Source organism: Lytechinus variegatus, chromosome 5 (genome assembly GCF_018143015.1).
Source record: "Lytechinus variegatus isolate NC3 chromosome 5, Lvar_3.0, whole genome shotgun sequence".
NCBI classification, from domain to species: Eukaryota; Metazoa; Echinodermata; class Echinoidea; order Temnopleuroida; family Toxopneustidae; genus Lytechinus; species Lytechinus variegatus.
Window position 1 is genome coordinate 1,253,618 of NC_054744.1, and position 19,010 is coordinate 1,272,627.

At 34.2% G+C, this 19,010-nt stretch overlaps 1 protein-coding gene across 5 annotated transcripts in view; it reads right to left on the minus strand.

Moving 5' to 3' along the window:
• The window catches only part of LOC121415027 (tropomyosin-like), a 63,838-nt gene that overhangs the window by 12,519 nt on the left and 32,309 nt on the right, over nt 1–19,010 (minus strand). For 4 of the 5 annotated variants that reach the window (XM_041608082.1, XM_041608079.1, XM_041608084.1 and 1 more), the window contains 5 exons: nt 8,961–9,006; nt 6,099–6,170; nt 4,961–5,031; nt 3,856–3,994; nt 2,336–2,405 (listed from right to left, as the gene is read on the minus strand). In XM_041608082.1, coding sequence (XP_041464016.1) covers nt 2,336–2,405; nt 3,856–3,994; nt 4,961–5,031; nt 6,099–6,170; nt 8,961–9,006 — 398 coding nt within the window. Of the gene's footprint in view, nt 1–2,335; nt 2,406–3,855; nt 3,995–4,960; nt 5,032–6,098; nt 6,171–6,686; nt 6,759–8,960; nt 9,007–19,010 lie in introns of all 5 variants that reach the window. The other variant, XM_041608081.1, reaches the window with a different exon arrangement.

Genomic DNA, 19,010 nt, shown 5'->3' on the forward strand with positions numbered 1-19,010 from the left:
GTAGAGACAGTATAGTTTATCATTTACAACACTTGTGGACATACTTTTTTCAATAGTCTATGTAAGTGGTAAAATGAAAGAACCTCACCAATTTTTTATCCAATCCCATTTAATAGTGTAGTAAGTAAATTCATAATTGTTTTAATACTATTATATTTGCTAGTTCTCTGTTGTCATAACTTTTATTAACAAACTTATCAAAATCAGACCATCAAACAACATTTTTTCATTAGATAACTCAAGAGCTAAATAATGAAATAGTTTCGATTTTGGAAAATTTGTTAAGTGTGTTTAATTTTTATAGGCGATTCAGCGGTCAGTCGCATTAAACTTTTTTATATTACTTTGTGGTGTCAATTTTACAGGGGTGAGTCTTTCTGTCAAGTTTATACTGTGAATTTAACTTGACAACCAAGGCTTTTGAAAAGTACCTACAAAAAGGTTGTAGGCCGTATAATGCGAATGCAATGACATCCTAAAACTCAGTCCATCGCATTACGCAAAAATGACATGGAGAAAAGTGACCGATTACTTTTTAATAGTTCTTTCAAATAAAAATGCTTTTACCAATATCATTACTTGTAGAACATTACTTACATATGGAAGTCTCAAATAAAACATTAATATGGTAAGCATCTTTGAGTTTCTTTTGTAGATAAACTCTGGTCAGTTGCATTTTAACACTTTGTCCAGCACTACAAATTTGATATTTTTTTAACCCTTCCCACAACTTCTATTTGCATATTTTCTTTTCATATGATGTGAAATGATGACCCTCATATTATCCAACTACAAGTTTTAGAAAGCAAGCAATAGTTGTCTGTTTAGTTGAAATTAAGTTTTGAAATATATATATATATGTGTGTGTGTGTGTGCGTGTGTAGTCCCATACATACATTTTTTGTGTGGTTCAGATTCTCCTATTAGGAGATGCGTAAGACAGATTTAATTGGCTAATTTGATCCCCATTTGTATTTATAAAATGCACATGAGTTTTAATTAAAAAAACTTGATCCAAATTTGCAACAAAGCCAATATAAGATGTTGGAAAATAACCACTTTGACTCGGAATCACCATTATATATTCAGAAATACAAGGCATTTGAAAATGAGAGAATAATGTGAGATTAAAGTCTAAATTTTATTGGTAGTTTCTTTCACCTTTAACTTTCATGCATGTTAGTGCAAATTGAAGGAACAGAACATGCTACTTCCACTCAGTATCTCATGGTTAAAATATGTATTAGAATGAGATGCTTGAATTCACTAATTGTCTTGATCATTAATTGGGGAGAGAAGGTTTGTAATTTGCATGTAAATACCAATTAAATTCACTCAAATCTCTGTGGTATCTGGTTTTTGTGCATATGTCTTCTAAGCTTCCACATAATTTGACCTACATGTACAACAAAGATTGCATTACAGTTCCTTCAATCTTGTTCTAATGCATTCTCACATCAATAATATCCTGCTTTATACTGATATCATTTGAGCTTTAATTTGTGCCTTCCTACAATGGCCAACAGGTTTATATGCTGAGAATGAAATAAAATTAATCAATTTTTTAAGTCTATTATAAAGGGTTCACTTATTCCCTTAGATTACCAATGCTGGTAAATGAAATAGACAGCACTATTCCCTATAGTGATTTGAACATCTATCCCAATGCATATTTATTGGACATTCAAAAATTCATTTTTATCATTTTAAAAGGGTTTTGACAGAACTGACTCCAGTCATCCCAATTATTTCTCTTCTCAGATAAGAAATGTCAATCAAAGTGTCAGAAGACAAAGAGCTAAAAATTTCAAATGAATTTCTTAATGTTAATCATACAGCTTTCATACAATTGGAAACCTATGTCAATGAAAGTGAAATAGGAATAAATAATGTATGCAGTATTCTCTAGTTTCCGTTGCCACACATTTCCTTGTGTGCAATATTTCCCTTTAAAGTGAGGATGCCATAATAAAGGATTTATAAGAACGGACTGTGATCTCTACTTAATGAATAGTCTGACTGCAATAGAGATGGCAGCTTTTATTTAACCGCTCACGAATCATTATGGCAGCTTCTATTACCATTAAAGAGAAACATAGGTACTGACACAAAATCTGGGGAAAAATAGAGAAATACCACATGTGGTATGTATAGAATAGTGCTGTCTAGAAGAAAAATTAACAGTAATGATAATACAAAAGTACTGTCACATCGTTGCATGCAAGCCTTGCGTGTGACTTGTGGGTTAACTCATCTGCAAGGCTTGCACAGGAAAATGTGACAGGGCCTTATGATTGGTTTTCATGTGGGATTAGGAGAGAGAGACCTGTCTTACCTTCAAGACTATCTACTTGATGTTGTAGAGACTTGACTTGGCCTTCAGCTCCCTCAGCACGGTTGGAGGTCTGTAATCAGACACAATATATTTTTGTTTTTGAAAATTTGTGTTGGTGTTTGGGCAATGCATACATCATTAACGATAGCAAGCTTGAATTAGAACTGGTACCTTAATTTCAATAGGTCCGTCTGCACCATCCCAAGTTTTCAAATTAGCGCGCTATTTCTGATCCGGCAAATTATTCCGATCTTTTTAATTATTTTTTTAATCTTTTCTCCGATTTTTAATGGAGACGCATTTATCGTGCTAGTTCATAGGATTAATCTCAAGACTGCAATCTTAAGTCAACTTGGGATTATTTGCAAAATAGAGCGCTATTTTACAAATTATCATGCTAATTCCCAGGTGCAGACGCACTCGGGATTATTTATTCACAGCGTCAGACCATAATGCATCGATGCCTCGCTCGAGCAGGAATCGTTCTTTTTGCGACGGTGGAGATTGGGTTTCTTGAATCTCAAGATTAATCGCGAAGTGGGCCGAACAGGCTCAAATCTCGAGATTGAGCAAACTTGGGATGGTGCAGCACCGCCTATCAAAGACAATTGGTATTTTTCTAGAGAGGGTTCGTAGCTTAGTTCAGCAGCTCAATTAAATGCTCCCTACAAAACAATGCACCAAGGAACAAATAAATTCAACATGACATCATCACATGATACAGTATGTCAAAAGTCATCATAACTGTAATTACAAAAGAAAATGTATTCATCATTTTGACATTATTATGGACAATATAAAAAGAGCATTATGGGACAAAGCTCAAAAACATTCCTCACTATGTCAAAACACAATGAGAACATTCAACTGACCCTGATTTAGTAACCATGCAGGGTGATGCATGAAGTATAAAAAAATATTCATCTTATGATATCGTTATGATGCGACTATGTCATGAGATTTTCTGCCCAATTTTGGGCAGATCATATTGTGCTTCATTCTTTTTAAGTATCGCTAAGTAATTTGATTTTTTTTTTGCCGCCATTCAACAATGAAAATTCATTACCTCAGCAGAATCATTTGGATGTCTAATGCTTTTTAAGGAATTACTTCCTACCGGTACCCAATTACCTCACCTGGGTTGAGTGCAGCACATTGTGGATCAGTTTCTTGCTGAAGGAAATTACGCCATGGATGGGATTCGAACCCACGACCCTCTGTTTCAAAGTCCAAAGACTAATCCACTGGGCCACAACGCTCCACAAATAATAAGTACAAAATATTATTAAGTAAAGATACATGTATGACATCAGCTTGCTCATTGCATTATTCATGAAGATCTATATGTAGAAAACTATTTGACCAAAATAATTATAAAAAACTTCATATCATAACTTTGTTATTCTTTGTCTGATTTTGATGAAATTTTCAGTGTTTTCTTAGTCTGGTTTTCCATTTAATTCATGAATTACTTTATTTTTCAGCCTGGATTACCCCCTTACAATAAAAGGAAATCAAACCTCATCCAAACTGTCCCTCAATGACTTGATTTGACATTCATATTTCTCCTCCCGCTCTGTTGATTCACGATCCTGGGCTTCCAGTGATTTGCAGTTATTCCTCAAGGTGGTGATCTCATCAGTAAGCCCTGATACTTTGCTGTTTGTAGAGAAATAATCAGACAAAAATCATGATATCACAATAAAAATAACTGATGATAATGCTTGTATGCATTTATATAGCACCATCTATCTAGAAATCATCTATTCCAAGGTGCACTAATAGCTCAAACTGCCTCCTAGTACTCAGTGCACTCAAAGAATTAATCGTGCCGGGTACCTGTTCACCTCACCTGGGTTGAGTACAGAAAAATGTGAGTTAATTTCTTGCTGAAGGAAAACACATCATGGCTAGGATTCAAACCCAGGTGCCACTGATTCACAAACCACTAGTGATAATCACCAGACCATGACATCCCCACATACATGAACATGGTTTCACAGCAAAATGGACTGTAAAACAGCACTAAATCTGACACAAGATTAGGATTTTGCACAGAAGCTTGTTCTAGCCATGCCCAGATAACCATAATTCAAACTGAACATCTAAGCCCTTTGGAAACACATCAGGAAATGGAATAAAAATGAGAATTATGTGCTATACATGAACCATGTATTATCATTATTATTATCTGAAATGCATTTTTAAAGTTTTTAAAGTTTGTGACCAATTTTATGGATTTTAGAAAAGTAACTGTGTTTTAAACCAGATATGTTTCATACCTCTGATTCTGAATCAACATAATTGGGCAATGATGATATATTCATGATGCTTTTTACTCTAATTTCCCACAAATAGGCTTGGCAAGTTCAACTGTAAATTTCAATATCACAGGTAGGAATATGATTTCCTGAAGACTGGCAAGATAAAATTTTCTCACAGAATACTTAACATAGCAAGAAACTTACAATTTATCACAAGTTGATAAAAAAATCAATCTTAGTCTTGCAATTAATGACTCCATAATTAGCTCCTTGCTGCCTTGCAAGAGCAAAATATACAAATTTGCTATAATGCCAATTGCAGATTTGCGAATAAAACTTGTTTTTAACAATAGCTTCCTACCTTTCCAATTCTGTGTTTTTGGCTTCAGCAACCTCGAGCTGTTGCTCTGTCATCTGAAGCTTACGCTGGGACTAGTGGAGAAAATTCAAAGAACAGGTTACAATTTCAATACTTGCCTGACCATTATGCCCTGAAGCGAACTAATTTGGGATGAAATAAATTCATTAATCAAAAAGAAATCACCAATATTGCACCTTCCACTTTTCAGAAAATGTTTGGTACAGGGATACATTTTAAACGAATATATTTCCCCTGTTAAAATATTTGTAAATTTTGAAATAAACCCTTGAGTGTGGATGATTTCAACACTCTATTGAAATGTAACATGGACATAGAATATTATCTTGCCAAGAAAAGAGATAAACTTGCTCTCCATTTCCAAAAATGGAGATTTGCTTTGAGTACCTAATTCTTTTAATGTTTCACTCCTGGTTGCTTAGTGCATACAATTGTCTTTGAGATCTGTTTTTTCCACCCTTTTTTCCATGATTTGTAATTTTGTATCTGTAATTATTTTCTTGATTTATAACAATAAACATTAAAAGATAAAAAAAAAGTTCTACCAAGGCAAATGCAGGCCTCAGATAAAAAGTAATCTTGAACTGCCATACCTGTATTACATGTATATCAATCTGGGGACCCCGTCTTAGAATATATTTTAATTGACATTTATCATAAAGGTCCATCAACATTTTTAGAAAGGATTGTACACATCTTCTACGAATTAAATAGAAATACCACAGCACAAAGAAAAAATTGCATGTAAAAAGTGTGAGTCATACTGTTTGAACCAACATATGCATTTGAGCTATTTGTATCACTCGCTTTCCATAAATGTAATTGATCAGATCTATTAAACTCTTTGTAAGACAGGGCCTAGAACTACCTCTGTAAAATGAATAAATTCAAATTTCATTGATATAATGGACATCAATTTCATTTGTTTTCTTGAATAAAAGATAAATATTGATTCTGAGATAAAACTTTTGAAAAATATGTACTTTGTCGATGAATCTGACTGCAATATTTGATTTTATTGTTTATAAAGTAATAAAGCATTGAAATTGAATACAATGAATAAGATTCAACAAAAAAATAATAAGTTCTTGTAAATAATCCAAAGAGATAAAAAAAATACCTCTGATTGCAGCTGGTCGAGTTGTTCATTTCTTAGTAAAAGGTCTTTATTTCGAAGCTCTAATTCACATATCTTTGAGAGAGGAAAACCACAGCCATGCACATCATTGTGAGAAAAGATTTTGGAGTCAGAAACAATCAAGGAGAAAAATGGAATGATTAGAACAATTTTTTTAAAGTCAACAATTGATTAGCACTGATCTTAATTGGCAAGATCTCTCAGATCCATCTCCTATCACCGTCTCTAAAGAAAAGGATGAAATTTATGGAAATTCTTGGTTTCAAGAAAGAAGCAGGACCTTATCAAACTCTCAGATGGTTTGCTAAATTATTCTGCTCAAGGATACTTTGAGGAGCATTATTAAAGTGTGACTAGAGAAATCAAGATGGATGGTGTTCAGAGATCTTTCCTTTAGAGATCAATGCTATTCCCTTGATGACCTATTTCATGAAACAAATACTCTGTAATTCTCACTGAATTTTATAAGCCACTGGAAATCCTTGGATCTGATTGGCTCAAAGTGTATTAATCAGTGAAAAACTAATATTTGCTTCATGAAAAGCTCTCCCATGTTACATTAAATAATACCTCATCGTATTTGTGATCTGCCTCCTCCTGAAGAGTTTTGGATGATGAGAGCTGGCTCTCAAGGTCTGTGATCTGTAGCATGTCCACCAAGGGGTTTACACCATCGGATTAAAGGTGCCAGTGAGGTGTGAGGATGGGGTCAGCATTGGGTGTCAGTGGTGGGGTAACAGTGTGACGGGGTACACATTATGGTACACAAATGATAATACAGAGTAATGGGTTGAAACAAACAATAGACGTGTACAGAGAAGGGGTCAGTGAAACGGAAATTGAGGCAAATGTGGATACATGGCAATAAGGCAACAGGAAACACAACATGTAAGATTTGGGAAAAACAGAGAAGATGGAGAAAAAAGAAAACAAAAAGGAAATATTCTGTGAAAGGATGTGAAAGAGTTATCAAGAATCTAGAAAACTACATGTTGTCTTGTGTCAAAATACTTGTGTCAATATACATGTATGTACCTGTCAGCCTCCAGGCATGTATGAAATCAGAATAAGAGATTATTGGGTCAATAAATTGCTATTGTTCTTATTCATCACCACCTTCTATAAAATAATGAACAAATTTCATTTTACATTTATTCATAAATATGGATTTTATGAGTTATTAAAGAACAAGCTTGTTAGAATAAATAGTTCAAACGTGTATTATTAGTATCAAACTAAAAATTATAAACACAAATGCAAATTCTGTGAATTAAAGAAAAAAATATATATACATAGGTATCATCCAATTCAGCAGTTTGTAATCATGAAATATCAGGTCGTTGGGGCGACAATGTGAAGTTTTATTCATTTCATATGTTTTATTGCATTACAAGTACAGACAGGTACACACATTTTTTTTTTATTCACTATATGTTTCAAAGTACAATGGCAAATACTTGTGATTTTTAAAATCATACTTAATATTCATGTAAAATGAAAGTTAGTTGTGTTTATTAGTAAAGATGCAGTAACTTGTGAGTGTTTTTTTAAAATCATAGTTAATATCTATGTAAAATGAAAGTTAGTTGTGTTTATTAGTAAAGATGCAGTAACTTGTGAGTGTTTTTTTAAAGCATAATTAATAAAAGTTAGTTGTGTTAATTAGTAAAGATGCGGTAGAAAAAGACAAATCATATATACAGACAAAACGAGGAAGAAGATGGAGCAATAATTAGAAAAGACATGAAATGATTGAGAAAACAATTCAATGAATATAATTTCACTAAAATGAAAGATGCCAATAAATTGATTGGTCAAGATGGGAGGAAAAGGACAGAGGGTTGCAGGAACACACATTGCTAGAAACCTCAGAGGCATGCCACAGATCACAGCAAATTGGTCATCGCATACATATCATTATAAAACAACATAATTATAGGTGTACATTTCGTCAGCGGTCATCTCAAAAGTAATATCACACATACGACGGTGCTAAACCCATTTCAGAGAAAATCGACTTCAAAGTTGACTATAATTTTCACTTAGTTCCCCAGCCTTCCAACACATTCATTGATAGAAGACTACATGGTTGGAAAGACCAAGACCATATTTAGCTTGATATTGGTATCTTTATTTTTACACAAAACCAAGGATCAGAGAAAATATCGCAAAAAAGCTACATGCTTGTAAATTTTGGTTTAAAGAATTTCAATTTTCCCTGTATAAAAACACCATAGCCGATACAACAACCCCGACCACGACTTCAATGCACGCGGTCAGTCAAAATGTATCACAAAGTCAATGCATTGTCGATACAACGGTTTGACTGACCGCGCATTTGCATATTATTAAAATGTGCGCAGGTGTTGTTTGCTTTGTTTCAGGACAAGTTTCCTATGGGATCTGCGCATTTGCTCTTTCAAAAGAGATTCTTTTCAGTCAATAAAACCCCATGCTACGTACACTCGGTTAGGAATTCATCAATGAAATGGATAATCATGCCTTTTCTTTCAAGAATCACTCTGACTGCACTTATGAAAACATGAAATTATTAATGTTATATTAGAATACAAATTGCATGCTATGAATAACCAATTATAATTCTCATTTAACAGAATTTATTAAATCTACATCCAAATATACAAGTAAATTTTTTATTCATATATACATCATCAACAAAATCTGATTTAGGGAATGAAAATAGTCAAATTGTAATTTCGTGTTTTTTGTAATACACTCCTCTCTGTAAACTTAATAAATTTTGCAATAAAAACTTTTTCAACCAAAAGAATTTAACAAAATTCACTTGTTTTTTTGTTTATGATGATGATATGTAATACTCACTTTGTCGTCATCAGAGGCACTGCGTGTCTCCAGTACTTTCCTTGCTCTGTAAAAATAAGAAAATGAAGTAAACCATGATCATAAAGTAAAGTGTATTATATTTTCAAAATTTCAAAGGGTTTAATGAAATTGACTGTTAACCATAATGATCTTAAATCTTGAAGTTATAAAACACAAAGTTCTTTCATCAGCTGTCCAGGGTGATGATAATAATAATATACAACATAAGAAAGTAGCATTTTATGAAAACATTCTAAGCTCTAACATTTCTCATTTGTGTCTGATAGATGTAAGACCACAAAAAATTTCAAAATTGCATGGCAGAATCAATAATAGTAATACTAGGAAGAACAATAACAATTGTAATAATAACAATGATGATGATGATGATGATGATGATGATAATAATAATTTAATAATAATGACAATTTAAACAGGCCTCTACATGATTTTTTTTTATCACTTGCACTGTTAGGCAAGTGATGAAAAAATTTGCTTGCCTGATAAAAAAACTGCTTGCCCAATTCTTTTCTCTTTTTATTCTTTTATGACAGTATTACATATAAATCTAAAGGTCAAGAGAAATGAAATTTACTGTCAAATTTTATTTTTTCTAATTTTCAAAACAACCACTTGCCCAATCTGGCAATTGACTATTTAAAGAAAAATGCTTGCACGCACAATCATAATGATGATGATGATGTTTACGATGATGATTACTGGATTTATAGTCTAGGGCTTCCTGCCAGATGCCCGGGGGGGGGGGGGGGCACTTCCATTGACGAGTGGATACCATGCGCGACCACGGGGTCTTGAAAAGCACCCTAAAATTCCCCAAACACGTATTTTCCATATTCTGAAAATGCACAATTGGCATGTGAAACCCTACCCTTAACAAGTATTGGAAACAAATACTATTGGCAAGTATTCCCAGAACTGAGCCCCTAAACAAGTACAGCGATGCATTTTCCATATTCTGAAAATGCACCCATTTCATGGAAACAAAACGATACTCTTAGCAAGTATTCCCTGAAATGAACCCCTAAACAGGTACAGAGATATTTTATTGTTATGTCACAGGTCGTCGGTTTTACCTTTAGACAATTATTTTGGTTTAGTACTGCCCCACCTTCCACACCTCACGCAAATCGGACTCTAAACACGTAGTGTTGGGGCAAAAAGGACATCCTTTATAAACCATTTTGATTTTGTTTTATCATCCCCGCATATATTTGACCCAAACACGTATATTTTCCGAGCAAAATAGATACCCTTTTTTCAATATTTTTGTGTCTTTGACACCCTCATCACGTTACGTACGTAACGTGCCCTATCTTGAAAAAGACATCCTTTTTACGTGTTTTTTGGTCGCGCAAGGTACATGTATCCACTCGTCAGTGTAAGTGCCCATCCATGGATACCATTTCCTACATGTACATGTACATTAAGTTTTGAACTTGAAGTACAAGTTAGTTTCATTCCCTACCTTTTCTTCATACAATAAACCAAAAATGTGAAGTTTATTTTATTTGAAGTCAAACATCTAGCTTACAGCTATTAAACTACCTTCTCAACATACACGTGTATGGTTCCATGACATTTGCTCTGGTGACAATTGCTCTGCTATATCAAAGTTCCACACGCAAAAGGAATAACCAAAACTATACCCTATCCTAAACCTACATGTACCATGTAACCCTAAACCTAACATAAAACCCTATACAACCCTAACCCTATATCTTAGACAAAATAAAACCCGAAGCAATTGTTTCCGGAGCAAATGTTGGCTATGTTCTGCTAAAAGGAAGCAAACACACATGTACATGTAGGCCTACAAATCTATAATTCACGCTGGTTGCAAAGTTTGACTTGACATGTCTTCCTTCAAAATCATCTGAGCTTTGAAGATATATAATAGCTCATCCCTTCCATCTTTGTATTATTTTTCAAATCAGAGTCTAAATATAGCTGGTGCAAATATTAGCATGCTGAGTACACAGGCTTGACTGAACATAATATGCTGGGATGCATCTCAGCCTGGTGGGGTCCTCATACAGGGTGGTTTGTGTTGTTTCAGACAAGGTACATGACTGCAGCAGGAGCATATAGATATTTCACAGACCTACAATGTACATGTACATGTGAATGTAAACTAAAATTTTGATATAACAACATTTAGTACATGCTGTGCTTTTCAATTAATGTTGGATTTTTTTCTTTTTTTTAAATCAAATCAAATTTTTTGGGGGGTGGACTTATCCAAATGTTATTGTAATTTCCAGATTTTTTTTATTTGGGCAGGTGTGAAGATAATGTACCTCATGCCTCTAGACATATTCCATTTCAGGTTGAGTGAACACCACCTTTGGCAATCTACATGTATGCCATTGCACTTCCTCAATAAAATTTCAAGAGACCTTGTACAGAAAAAATAAATGCCATTAATTCTTGGTTCACTTCTACTTGAGAATGTCAGCCCTAATAAGGTCTTTGATACATGTAATTATTATGTTTAAAGTATTAATCATGAGGTTCATTGTACATTCACATCTCTTAAGCCTGGCTAACACCTTTGTAACACAGCATACTATACTAATTACAAAGATGATTGAAAAAAAAATCAAGCTACTGAGCTACATGTACATGTAGAATTGACCAGTCCATCAGCTTGTTTCATTTTGTTTTACTGCGTTTTACTGCGTTCATGCAATCCGCAGCTGAACATCCGCAATCCCAAAAACCTAGCGTGTGAGCAAGGCTTTATGATGAGTCAGTCCTACTACACGAAGGCCTTTAGTGTGCCATATTTTAAAGAAAACAAAATAAGAAATGCAGTAACACATTAGCATACATTTGTGGAATTCAAAAGATCAGTCAAACATTACATCCAAATTTGTAGCATATCAAAATTACTATTGAATGAGTCACACCAGACATGTGGACATAAGGTCGTACATAAAGAGACCTGGCAATGTACCCAATGCTGTAAAAAGACCTCGTAATCCTCAATGAAAAAACCTTTGATCTCTGTATTTTCCAATGAATGACCTGAATCAGATAAGTGCTTACTATCAAAGTTCACTTCATATATTACAGTACTTGCACCTCTTAACAAAGTATGAATACATACCATGTATTTCATATAAAACAGCAAAACAGCCTACATGTACATTACATGTACAAATGGATGTTAAGGGAACTACCGGTACCTGATGCACAGATTGAAAAACTGTGTACTAGAATATATTCGTAATGAATGCGCTTTATGCCAGTAGACTTCCTGATGTAATATCCAATTTCATTGTTATTTTCTTATAAACAGCTTTGACTATCAAAAACTAATTATAATGCCTATATAGCTTGTTGTATGAAAGCGAATAGGAGTCAGAGTATTATCAAACATTTGTACCATCCAAAATTACATTATCTTGACCTCATAATACAAATCAATTCATTGCGCTCAGTAAATAAATGCAAGTGCAATACGCATAGGGATTACTGGCTAAAAAAATGCATATTGCTGCAGCAGATCAGAAGCAAATTAGAGGGATTTCTGTTTTTGCTTTCAAATAATTTTCTTTCTCATTTTCATAGAAAAATATAGGGACAATAAATCACTGTTTGAAACCTTTGGAACAAATAGGCTTGTGTAGAAGCAGAATAATCAAAGAATAAGAATAAAGAAAGTTTGAGAAAAATCGGACAAATAATGAGAAAGTTATGAGCATTTGAATATTGCAATCACTGATGCTATGGAGATCCTCCCATTGGCAATGCGACAAGGATGTGTGATGTCACTTGTGAACAACTCTCCTCATTACTTTAGTATATATTTCACTTGAATTGCCTCTTTTATCACATCTATCCATAGATCATGTGTTCTTTCTACATGAGGGCATGTAATACATATTTTTTTAGAATACATCATGGATAGAGAGTTTGTATCATCATAAGAAAAAGCAAAAAGAGACATTTTGAGGGTATTTTATAGTCCACCAAAGGGAAAGTTGTTCATCAGTGACATCACACATCCTTGTCGTATTGCCAATGGGAGGATCTCCATAGCATTAGCGATTGCAATATTCAAATGCTCATAACTTTCTCATTATTTGTCCGATTTTTCTCAAACTTTCTTTATTCTTATTCTTTTGATTTTTCTGTTTCTACACAAGACCATTTGTTCCAAAGGTTTCATTCCCCTTTAACTTCCAAGGCGTTGTACAACACAAATAGCAAATATTCTTATTCTTGTAATGGTGCAACATACATGTACATGTAGGCCTATCTCATACAGTATTAAAGGGACACTATTCAACTCGGCTATGCCTCCTTGAATAGAGCAACTTTCTTTCAATGTGAAATCTCAGACAATCACACTTGTGTCTATTCGCAATTTCTATAACACACTTAATATACATGTACATGTGTAGGCCTGTACATACAATTACAAAGATTCAAGATTGTTATGATTACGGAAATAACAATAGTATTAAAATATAGAATATACATGTACATGTACATTTAGCTGCAGTTCCCTCTGTATTGCTGATCACTTACAAAATCTTCTCAAATTCATGTGATCTGTGATCTGTAATCTCCAAGCTTTGGTAAAATTAAATCCACACTTAAAATGCATATGCCTACATGTATATGTACATAATCTATCAGTGTAGATGTTACCTTGAAAAGTAATATCTAGAAATATTGGCATGCTGGACTACATGTACATGTACATGTCGTACTATTTTGGACCTTATTCTATTAAAATTTTCTTCTCCACAGCAATATCAGCTAATAAAGGGTAAGCTGGATTATATCACCACCCATCCCTACCTCCCTTGATATTTTAATGAAAAATATTCAGAAGCAATAAACTGGTTGGCTGGCATATCCTGCATGTTCACCTCCTCTGTGCTATAACAGTTCCATAATGATATGATCCTGGCTAATATCACACTGCTCTCCAGGCCATGCCCTCAGAACATTGCACACACACATTTACACACAAATGATACAAGCCAACAGTGGCTAATCATATGAATGCCATTCTTTCCATTGTGCTTTTTCGTCAGTAATAACGATTATGTGTCATCGTATCTCATTTTCAACTATTTGATATTCAGCCCCCCCCCCCTTCCCCCGAACCGGATGGGGGGGGGCTGAAGCTCCCCCATGTACAAAAACATAAAAATGACCATCTGATTGTGATTTTTGCAGTTTTTAGCCCCCCCTATTCTGCGGCCTCTGATATTGCATCAAATAATGCATAATTTGTACATATGTAGACTTACGTCAAAATTGTGTTTCAGACCTTACAAGTCCATGCTTTGGGCATGAGACTCCTACCTTCGGGACTATTATTCATCTCCCAAAATCTCTATCTCACGCCTGTATCAAAGCTTATCCCCATCTACGCAATGTCTATGATCTAACAGAAAATCTCAAGCTTAAAGCTGGTCATTGAACTTGGTAGTTACAGATCACATCTTTGATAAGTCATACAAGTACTCTTGCATATAAAACAGGCCTACATCAGGGCTCGAATTAAGAATTTAAAGGGGCAAGGCCATTTTTTAAAAGGGCACTTAAGGGAAATGACAGGCAGTTTTCACTTTATGGGACATCCAAGGCCACCAAAAAAAGGGCATCAATAATAAATGCACTTTTCAATGGGGCACATGCACTGGATTACCGCAGGGCACCAAGGCCACAGCAAAAAAGGGCAGTTATTTTGGCCTTAAGTCTACAAATATTTGAAAGGGCATCAAGGCCATTTCTGAGGGCATCTAAGGCCATGGCCTTGGATGGCCTTGGATTAATTCGAGCCCTGCTACATGTACATGTACACGTGTACGGACATTCTTAGATGCACAACACTATTATGGTATTCTGGTCCTGTGTTCATATCACATAAAAAGTGGTATACATTTTATTAGTTTAATAGGCGGCATAGGCCTATACTTAATAATACTGAATCAATCCTACATTGTACGCCTACAGTGTCCATAAAAAATAGCAACTTCATGTAATTCCCAGTTGCAATCTCAAAGTTCACACCTGAATGGCTGTGTTTGATTAACCATTAGTTCATGGTTTCCAGGCAATGTTGCCCTACATTATCTGCATCAATAGGCTTCCAAACACTATGTGTACTATACATGCACATGTACATGTACGCAGGAGTTTCCTAAATAAAATTATAATTACCCCCCCCTCATAAAGAATAGAGAACATACAAATCACATAATGGTACAGTACATGTAGGCCTACTTTAAAATATCAAACGAATATACCTAAAAGTTACATGTATACCCAGAATTACATACTATAAAAAATAGAGTATGGTTACTTTTCAAAAATTACTCAGCAGAGATTCTTCCAAGATAACACAATTAATGCAGTGTGTGTGACAAAAATCATAACAGATTTTGATGTATGTAGGCACATACAAAGAAAAAAAAACACTTATCTTTTTATCATATGAATACAAGTCTTTATGCTGGCTAATATGTACATGTAGTTCAAGAAGTTCAGAAAGGTGAGAATGCAGTAAAAGGAATTATCATGTATTTTGGGGCCTGAAAATTAATAATTTACATGCAGTTATTCTAGGCCAAATGTAAACTCTCTGTGAAATTGGTGCAACAATGTACCTTTACCATGATGATTTTGATGACAGAGATCTTTATGGCTTTTGGAAATCATTGTCAAGGGTTAAGTGCACTGATGCAAAGAATTTCATACAAAGTAGGCCAACAGTGTACATGTATATGTACATGCAGGCCTACATAATACAAATGTACAGCCAGCAGTACAGTATAGCATGAACAGGAGGGTACGTACATGTACATTAGTGTAAATGTACAGTATGTACTGTATGAACAGAATGTACTTGAAATATGATCTACTTCTTTGTACCTGTGAATACCTGTGAAATTCACAGGTTCCAATGACTATAAACATCCATTAATATAATGCATACTGTAGGCTACCTGCCCTCACCATGAATGTGAAGATAATACCCACATACTGTGTCAGCCTATTACTTCAATGCAGGATATGAATACTGGGAAGTTACCCTTTAATATCAATAGGAGAAATAACTCAAATAAGGAAGAAAAATATTCAGACTGACAATGTTCATGAATCCTACATTTTGCAAAATACATGGCCTTATTCAATTGTGTATGTACCTGAAATGAAATTGTGAAAATCCTCCTAGTCTTATCCTCAATATATTGTACTAGACATAGGCCTACATGTACATGTACGCCTTTTCACCAGTATGCCAACATAAGGTTCTGAAATATGAAGAATTTAGCCTTAAAATTTGTGACATAAATTTAGTTAAAATAAAACAATATTCAGAAAATCGTGTAAAATATAATAATTTCATATAACCATGAAAAGTACTACATACTATTAAAAAAAAGATTTCAGAAAATTTTATGAAGGTTGTCAGATTTATAATCCTGTATTAATTATAATTAAATCATAGACCTACATAAAATTTGTACAGTACATGTAGGCTACATTGTAGGTCCATGGTTTAATACTGATCATAAGAAAGCACACGAGATGGGAGAGAAGAGAGAAAGAAAGAGCAGGTGGATTTCAATTCGATATATTCAACGCTTTGCCATAGGGATTAGACAGACAGACCAACTGTAAACTGCTTACTAAATAGAGCCTCTTTGGCATGCATGGTCAATGCACACATGAATCAGCATACATTGGGCCGCTGTATTGATAAAACCACTCCCCTCTTTCAAAGGCTTCTCTCCTGTTATCTGTGAAACGTGTGTGGTATTGAAGGTATCCCTGTGTTTGTGACAGTGCCTTACTGACTCATTCAAAGAAAATATGTACATGCTTCACATTTCTATCCATTGATGTGTTCCCTAGTACAGTACTATTCCAAGATACAATACTATCTTTAGTATTGAGAGTAGAAATGCACCCTCACCTAAAATACTAAATAAGCTGTTATTTCCGTGTAGATAATTTTTTCGCGAATGGCGGGGTTCCGATATTTTTACAGTTGTTGAATTCACGATCGTAAGATGTACCAAACACTTCCACAGCATTTCAGAGGAGCAAAAACATTGTAAAACATGTGTAAAAATATGCTCCTCAAGATGCTGATGTGTCTTTTGTACATAAAGTGGCTTAAATTTCACCTTTTTTTTTAATCTTTAGATCTGAAAATTCATCGTGTCATAGTTTGATCTATAAAAACAATCTTTGGAAGTTGTGTTTTGTTAGATTCATTTTTTAAAGTTGGTTTGAGTACAGAAATGTTAAATTTTGTGAACAGAATCTTATGCCTCTGGTCATGTGACTTGCAAATATTAATAATTATGCCAATAGCTGCCAATGCACCAGTGTATACATGTAGTTAATCAGATGACAATAAAATCAGTAATTTCATGGAAAATACATTGTAATATTACAGTGAGTGAATAAATATTGATAAAAATATGTTAGGAAATAATGTAGGCTCTGATTTTGTTTGAGAAATTAAAAAGTGAAATTTTAGCTAACTTCTTGAATTACTTCATGTACATGTACATATAGTATTTATACTTTCTCAACCTTGTTTTTTGTACTTAAATACATAGGTGCATTTATCAATTTCTTCACCACACAGGATGTTTGCATAATTTTGCAATAGTAAAGCTTTGCTATTGGGGACATTGAGATTTAGGGGCACTGATTACAAAATATAACCCCTGCGAAAAAACAGTTTATACAGTACAATATTTGGAGATCTGGGCCCTGTTAATAATAAAAGTTACTATCATGGTAACTTTGCCATTCAATGGTACATGTACCTTCAATGGACTCCTCAAGTGGTTTTCAATGGACTCCTCAAGTGGTTTTGATTGGCCTTTGATCATACCATGGTACATGAAGTTACCATTGGATGGCAAAGTTTCCATAAGAATTATTTTTATGTAACAGGGTCCTGGTACATAATTAATCTCCAACTGCAATGAATATCTAGTCAGATAGCAAATAAAATATAAACACACTTTTGCTACAGTGTGGTGGAATTGCAAGTTCCAACTTTATCAACATGTACATGTAGGATAATTAATGTAGGACCTACATTGTACTTTGAAAAGGTACAGTACTCTCAAACATACAAGGCAAATGATAATGTCACTGGGGTAAATTGGTTGTAATGTAGTATGTGCATTCTTTTAAATCACTAATTCTCACCATGACTGTGACTTTGTATTTACATTCAATATTACATCAGCTTAAGATAACTTGTGTGTCAATATTGCTGGTAGGGTCAGATACTATCAAATCAGTCAACAATCCTGAGCGTCTGAGCGCAACTGTGTAGCAGTGAATTTTTATGAATTTGAAGTATATAAAGGGTACATTACTACATTATATATTTAGCAGTAAAATCAAATCACATCATTTACGATATGGATAGACAAATAGGCCTACATGTACATGTACCTTGACCTTTTTTAAAGAAACCATCAGACATGTATTGTAGGTTTTTCATAGAGAAGATGTGTACAGCTTATGTTGTGGCTCAGTGGATAAATCTCTGAACTTAAAATTTAACTCATACATGTAGAGATGCTCAAGGTGCAGAGTTGACAAAGGAACATAGAAAAATTATACTCAAATCGTTGATAAAAATAATTGTATAGGTAAGTTTTTAGTTGCATCTAAAACAGTTTCATTACAACAGGCTGGCTATCACAGATATACAGTATATTGTGGAAGGGAATTCCATAGCAAAAGCCCTGCATAAACATAAGCCCTATCCCCACTTTGTTTCACATTTTGGAACTGAGAGAAGACCAGACTCACAAGGTCCAGGGTTCAAATCCCATCAAAGTACTCATGTCCTTTGGTAAGGCAATTTATCTTAATTAATGTACTTTTGCCCTCTCCACCCAGGAGTGACAAATGGGTTCCCGTAGGAAGAAATTCCTTGAATGATCAAATGACTGATGAAGTAGTGGTGCAACAGGCAGGGTAATAGATTTAGAAACATATTATATTAGGTGCTTTCTACAA